This window comes from Myotis davidii, unplaced genomic scaffold, assembly GCF_000327345.1.
Source record: "Myotis davidii unplaced genomic scaffold, ASM32734v1 scaffold2786, whole genome shotgun sequence".
Taxonomy (NCBI): Eukaryota; Metazoa; Chordata; class Mammalia; order Chiroptera; family Vespertilionidae; genus Myotis; species Myotis davidii.
The window spans coordinates 293860-301501 of record NW_006296623.1 but is presented as its reverse complement, the minus strand read 5'-3'; the positions used below and the strand labels follow the sequence as shown (position 1 = coordinate 301501).

Sequence of the window (7642 nt, the reverse complement as noted above, 5' to 3'; positions counted from 1 at the left end):
TAATTTTATTAGTCTTGCCAAAGAACCAACTTTTGGCCTTGTTGATCCTCTCTAATATATCTATTTCCTTAATTTCTGCTCGAACCTGTACTATTTTCTCTTTATCAACTTCTTAAATTACACATTAATTTATTAATATTCAGCCTTTCGTTGTGAAAAAACATTTAAGAACATGCATTTCCCTTTAAGAGTCTCTTTAGCTAAAATTTTATATGCACCATCTTATTGAGCTTTGTGTTTAATTTTTCCTCTTTAATTCTTTGCATTACTTAAGTATAATGCTTTGGAAAGGGTTGACATTTCTATTACATCTTCTCATCTAGGGATATGGTATGTCTATGTGACTTTCATATTTGTCAGTTTTTTTAAACTTTTAAAAATTTTGTAGGTACCATTTCTTTAAGTTTATTTCATATATTTCTTGCTATCATTACTAATGGGTTTTTCCTATTTTCATTTTATCATTGTTGTTGTAGAGGAAAAACCATCTTATAATTTTATTTTGTATCTAGCCCCTTATGGAATTACCCTACGCTCTATAACTGGAGAGGGTAGTTTAAAAAGCTTTAATGTTTTTATTTGATTTCTTTTTTTAAAAATATATTTTATTGATCTTTTTACAGAGAGGAAGGGAGAAGGAGAGTTAGAAACATTGATGAGAGAGAAACATTGATCAGCTGCCTCCTGCACGCCCCCTACTGGGTATGTGTCCGCAACCCAGGTACATGCCCTTAACTAGAATTGAACCGGGTCCTTTCAGTCCACAGACCGATGCTCTATCCACCGAGCTAAACCGGTTAGGGCTGGATGGAGAGTTTTTAGAAGTGTTACAGGGTTCAAATGAGGGATGAAAACAGACTAAACTTCCTGAGTGGTTCCCATTTGCAGCTGATGTTTCAACTTTTAGTGAATGCATCTTTTGGTATTGATTTTAACAGCAACAGAACTGTTTGAGGATGCTTCTGTCACGTTGTCATCTTCCCAACTTGCAGCCATCTGTGTAGATTGCTCATCATCACCTGCCGTGAACACCGTGAAGACCATGCTGCTCCTCTTGGCCAATGTGATGGCGACCTGAATGGTGCCCAGGAACCACAGCATCACTCCCCTCTCCTCTGCTGTCTGTTATAAGGACACTTGTCATTGGATTTAGGGTCCACCCAGGTAATTCACTATGATCTCAATTCAAGATCCTTAACTACATATGCAAAGATCCTTTTCCCAAATAAGGTAACATTCACAGAGTCCAGGTGTTAGCATATGGACATATTTTTTGGGGGTCCACTATTCAACCCATTATAGTCCATTTTCTGGTCTCCAAATTCATGTTCATCCCTGGTACAGAATAAATTCACCACATCTCAACAGCCCCAAAAGTCTTAACTCATTATAACATCAACTCTAAGTCCAAAATCTCATCTAAGTGTCATCAGCTCAAAAAGCCCTAGATCTTATTATTTAAACTAAGTCAAGTATGGATGGGATGAGACTGGGTATGATCCATCCTGGGACAAACTTTCTTTCCATCTGTGAATCTGTGAAATTAAAAAACAAGTTGTTTCCCAGGTACAATGGTGGACCAGGCACAAGATAGACATTTCTATTCCAAAGGGAGAAATTGGAAGGAATTGAAGGGTCACTGGTCCTAAGCAAGTTTGAAATTGGCAATTCCATTAGGTTTCAAGGTGTCTGAGGATGGAGCACCAGTGTAGTGACCACTGTAATGAGAGGGTTTCTTTTTTAAAAAAAAAATATTTTTATTGATTTCAGAGAGGAAGGGAGAGAGAGAAAGAGATGGAAACATTGATGAGAAAGGAACATCATCGATTGGCTACCTCCTACATGGGCCTCACTGGGGATTGAGCTTGCAACCTGGGCATATGCCCTGAGAAGGAATCGAACCTGCAACCTTTTGGCTCATGGGTTGATATGCTCAACCGCTAAGCCACACCAGCCAGGTGAGAGGATTTATTGATGCCAAAAAATGATGCAGGCAACTCTATAGATGATAATGGAATTTATTATAAGGTAAGTTCCTTACAGGGATAGGATTGGAGCAGGCAGGTGACTTACCAGTCTGTGCAGATATTCTTTGCTATCAGACTGCTGTTCCATTACCTTGTTTACTAGTATAGTATAGCTTAGGTACTAATGATTGCCAAGAGAAAGGGACAAATAATGCAGTATGTGCCAGGAGCCATACCTCCTGGTGGCCTTGAGATAGATGAGTGTTTAGAGTTGATGCTAACACTAGTTTGATATTTATCCTGGTTGCCATGCCATTCTGGCCACTACTGACAAGAATCTTTACAGCTACATTGTGTAGGTTTAAGAAACACAAATAATCATTAACTATAAAGCTTTGGTGTGGTGGTTAAGAACAGTGAGGTTGGTCAGAGTTCATAGCATGAAAAACTTGAATAGAAATGAGGAACACAAAAATGGAGTTAGTTTTGTTCACAGCAACATCCATACACAAGGCCTGAAAATAATTCTTTGTGGCTTAATGCTCTGCCCTGTGGGGCTGAGATGGCTCCATGTTTTGGACCTGTGGCACCATTTTCAACCCCTGTACCACCTACTGCTCCATTGGCCTCTCTCTACCTCTGGGCCTGCATCTCCCACCCTCTGACTCTTCCCTGGAAGTCATTCTTCCTTTCTTTACAAGCATATGTTTAAAGCTAGGTAGTTCCATCAGATGGTTTCCTACCTGTAATATTTTAGAAGCCTGACAGCCTTTTCTCTTTTTGTCCTTTATTTGTCCCTTTCAGTTCAAGCTTGCAGTGTTTCTGCACATACAACATTCTCAAAAGGCTTGTGGCTCTCCTGTGTAGGTCCCCATCGGCCAAGAGATCTTTACTGGATAATCCCATCTCTATTCCTAGATGGTTCAGTGGGTCATGAATCACATATCTCATCTCTTCAGGAAAAGATTATCTAGCTACACTCTTGGCTTTCTCTCCACAGCACTAGTTCTGAACAGTGAATTTTCTAATTTTTTTTACACTATGGGTAGGACAAGCATATCCCAAATCATCAAGTATTGGTTCCCTTTTTTGCTTAATAGCTTCTTAGCCAATATGTTTCTTTTGTCTCACCTTTCGCTATAAGCAGCAAGACAAAAACAGGCTACACCCTTAATATTTTGCTTGAAAATCTCTCAGCTAAATGTCCAAGTTCATTCCTTATAAGTTCTATTTTTCCACACAACCATAGAACACAATATTATCAAGTTTTCTGCCACTATATAACAAGGATAGTCTTTTCTCCAGTTTCCAGTAACTCGTTCTTCATTTTCATCTGAAATCTCACCTTAGAAACACCTTTTATGTTCATATTTCTATTAACATTCTGCTCATGATGATACACTTATTCTCTAGGATGATAGATGCTTGCTCTACTCTTTCTCACTTCCTTTTGAGCCCTCTGCAGCAATGCCTTTAAAATGTTTTAATTTATTGATTTAAAAAATATGTTTTTATTGATTTCAGAGAGGAAGGGAGAGGGAGATAGAAACATCAATCTCCTTCTGCACGCCCCCTACTGGGGATCAAGCCTGCAACCCTGCGCATGTGCAATCAAACCGTGACCTCCTGCTTCATTGGTTGACACTCAACCACCAAGCCAAACCTATTTATTGATTTTAGAGAGAGAGGAAGGGAGAGAGAAATATCAATTTGTTGTTCCACTTATTTATGCATTAATTGGTTGATTGTTGTATGTGCCCTGACCAGGGATTGAACCTGCAACTTTGGCATATGGGGGCGACGCTCTAATTAACTGAGCTACCCAGCCAGGGCAGCAGTGCCTTTAATGTCCATATTTCTTCCAATAGTCTCTTCCAGGCAATCTAGGTTTTGTGTGTCACACACCTCAAAATTCTCCCAGATTCTACACATTATCCCAAGCCAAAATCACTTGCACATTCTTAGGTAATTATAGTAGTGCCTCACGTCCCAATAAAATTTGTGTTAGTTTCCAGGCCGGCCATAGCTAATGACCAAAAACTTGGATTTAAACAACAAAAAATTTATTCTCATATCTCTGGAGGCCAGAAGTCAGAAATTAAGGTGTTGGCAGAGCCATGGTCCCTCTGAAGGCTCTGCGGGAGCATCCTTCCTTGCCTCTTCAAGGTGTTCTTTGGCTTTTGGCTGCATCACTCTGTGGTTTCAGGCATCCCCTGGGACAGTGGTCGGCAAACTCATTAGTCAACAGAGCCAAATATCAACAGTACAACGATTGAAATTTCTTTTGAGAGCCACATTTTTTAAACTTAAACTATATAGGTAGGTACATTGTTATTACCTTAATTAGGGTACTCATCTTGTATACTTGTTTCAGATAGACCAGTGTGGATGGGAGAGTTGGAAGGGGTCGACCTCAGTGAATGTACCTCAAAACAATGTACCTCCCCCGCGCTGTGTATCCCGCGGCCCACCTGCGCCGCGTCTCCCCTCGGACTGACCAACACCCCCCACTTCTCCTAATGCCACTTCTTCAAAATAGACTCGCTCAGGCTGAAAACTGACTTCTGCGCATGGGCCACGAAGTTTCAATCGCACTGTATGTGCGCGCCCGCACATGGTATTTTGTGGAAGAGACACAATCAAGGAGCCAAAGAGCCGCATGTGGCTCACGAGCCACGGTTTGCCGACCACCACCCTGGGGGGTCTCAGAACATATCCCTGTGGATAAGGGGTGAGGAAGTACTGTGTATATATAGCCCATTGGTAAGAGCCAAAAAACTGTTGTCTTCATAGTATTTGTTTCCATATTTGTCTCCCCCCACTAGTGTACCAACAGGATTTGCCCCGAAGAAAATTTGTGTATAGTCATGGAGGCTGCTGTGGCCACTGACCCTCTGCAGTTCGTGCTTCAGGACCTGCAGGAACTCCATCTTGTCCTGCAGGCCTAACTGAGTCTTCAAAAGGCCATTCCACCATTCTATCAAGCCAGCTGCTTCGGGATGGTGGGGAACATGGTAAGACAAGTGACTTCCATGAGCTTGGACCCATTGCTGCACTTTATTTGCTGTGAAGTGAGTTTCTTGATCAGTGGATAAGGCCCCAGATGGCAGTTTTGGCAGAAGCATTGTGTGCAGGGAAGGCAAATCCATATCCAGAGTAACTGTCTATTTCAGTAAGAATAATGTGCTGCCCCTTCCATGATGGAAGTGGTCCAATGGAATCAACCTGCCACGGGATAGCTGGCTGATCACCCGGGGGAATGGTGCCATATCAGGGACTCAGTGCTAGTCTTTGCTGCTGTCAAATTAGGCACTCTGCTGCCACCAGGTCTGCCTTGGTGACTGGAAGTCCATGTTGTTAAATCTATGCATAAACTCCCTCCCTGTCACCATGGTTATTTTGGTCATAAGCCTATTGGGCTCCCATCTTTGTTAGTACAAGTAGCACACACTTTGAGAATTATGTCTGAGTGTGGAGCATTGTACTGGGCCAGCTCAGCCAAGGGTTTGGTGAGCCTGAGGAGGGATGGCAAAGGATGTAGAAAAGATAGATAAAGAGAATAAGCTGGGTCTAGGTGGATCTTCTGTGCCTGGCTGAGGCCACAGAGAGAGACCCAGAGGCAAGCTGAGCCTTTATTTTATAGCCAGAGGTAAGCAAGGTGGTGGTCACCATAGTTACAATGTTCTTGTGGGTTTCACTTGTTTTGGCAGCACTTGCTGGACCTTCCTCAGCCCATTAGCTTCCCAGATGAGATCTAGGGAGCATTATAAGGTCAAGCCTAATTATGCTAAGAGGGCTGTGCCCTCTAAGCTGGGACTTGTTTGTGGCTTTGCCAACAGGTCAGTCTGAGGCTTAACCCTATCGCTACTTCCTACAGAGCGTAAGGGTCTAAAGGCATCAAGAGAGCTATTGGTGTTTGCAGTTCAGACATGGCTTACTTTTCTTCCGGGCCTTATTCAAATACAGCCTTTTTTTAGGGAGTGTTACGGAGAGGAACTAGCAATATTCTTAACTGTGCATTTTACAAAATATGCATTTTACAAAATTCAAATCACCTTATCAGGTGCTGTTTCTTGCTTAGTACCAGGGGTAGGCAACAACAGCAGTTTATTTTAAATTTTTTTTGTAAATACGTTTTTCTTGATTTAAAAAATATATTTTAAAAAATATATTTTTATTTATTTCAGAGAGGAAGAGAGAGGGAGAGAGAGATAGAAACATCAATGATGAGAGAGAATCATTGATTGGCTGCCTCCTGCACACCCCACACTAGGGATCGAGCTCTCAACCTGGGCATGTGCCATTGACTGGATCCGAACTTGGGAAGCTTCAGTCCACAGGCAAACGCTCTGTCCACTGAGCAAGACCAGTTAGGGCCATTTTTATTGATTTTTTAGAGAGAGAGGGGGAGGGAGAGGGATAGAGAGATAGGAACATCAATGAGAGAGAAACATCATCGATCAGCTGTTTCCTTCACGCCACCTACTGGGGATGAAACCCACAACCCAGGCATGTGCCCTAACCAGGAATCAAACTGTGACCTCCTAGCTCATAAGTTGATGCTCAACCACTGAGCCACACCATCTGGGCTCCAGTGTAGTTTTTCTAGTAAATTCTTTTTTTTTCTAGTAAATTCTTAATGGTGTTCTTTTGAGAGAATTAGTTCCCAGAAGTTTTTTCTATGTGTCCCATTCTGATCATTTCAGATTGTTGTTACAGGGATCTGTATCTTTCGAGGATGTGGCTGTGGATTTTACCCGACAGGAGTGGCACAGACTGGACCCTGCTCAGAGGACCATGCACAAGGATGTGATGCTGGAGAACTACAGCAACCTGGCATCTGTGGGTGAGAATTATTGTCCATGTAACTCCTGGTAGCATGTGTTTTCTTTTTTGGTTGTTGTTGAGTTTAATGATATTTTAGTTTTAGATTCAAGGGTCACAGATGATTGGTCAGTTTGGGGCACAGGAAGAGTGTGTGTGTTCTCACTTCCCCCGATGAAAGGTTTAAATGGGCCCCCTTCCTCGTGCAGCTCATGAAGATGCACCTTCCTCCTCCATCAGAGACCCTAAAGCTCAGACAGCTTGGCCCATGTCCTGTGCCATTTCCCATTAACAGGCCTCTGCGTGGCCAAACCAGAGATGATCTTCAAGTTGGAGCGAGGCGAAGAGCTGTGGATATTAGAGGAGGAATCCTCAGGCCATGGCTACCCAGGTGAGTGAGCAAGAACTGGGCATATGGATAACGGGAGATAAGAGCCCAGGAATTCAGGTCTAAGGTTATCGCTCAGCAGTACTTTTCAGGAATCTTTCTTTAGAGGTCCTTGCTCTTTGAAAATGACTGGAGAACAGAAGACCTGTATATTTCAGATGTCTAAATCACACAGCCCAGTATCATGCTCACACTTTGGTGTTCTCTCCTATTTTATCTTGATTTTTGTGGTTATTTACCACTCTTGTCCGTCCCTGCCTGCCTCACCTTAGACATTTATCCTTAGCCAGCCTCTCTCTCTCTATTGTTCTCAATGCCTTCCTTCTCTCCATTGCTTCAGATGCCTTCTATTGTAGCCATTCATTCATTCATGAGTGTCAACTATATGCTGGTCACATTCTGTGCAAAGGTGTGGGGATCCAGCAGTGAATAAATTAATATCACTGTACTCCTTGCAATTCTA

At 42.4% G+C, this 7642-nt stretch overlaps 1 protein-coding gene across 1 annotated transcript in view; it reads left to right on the top strand.

The window, feature by feature from the left end:
• The first annotated feature begins 945 nt into the window (after positions 1 to 945).
• Positions 946 to 7642, top strand: part of ZNF157 (zinc finger protein 157) — an 8840-nt gene continuing 2143 nt past the window's right edge. The window contains exons 1-4 of the mRNA XM_006772138.2: positions 946 to 1164; positions 4793 to 4981; positions 6687 to 6813; positions 7087 to 7182. Coding sequence (XP_006772201.2) covers positions 4967 to 4981; positions 6687 to 6813; positions 7087 to 7182 — 238 coding nt within the window. The 5' untranslated portion in view covers positions 946 to 1164; positions 4793 to 4966. The remainder of the gene's footprint in view (positions 1165 to 4792; positions 4982 to 6686; positions 6814 to 7086; positions 7183 to 7642) is intronic.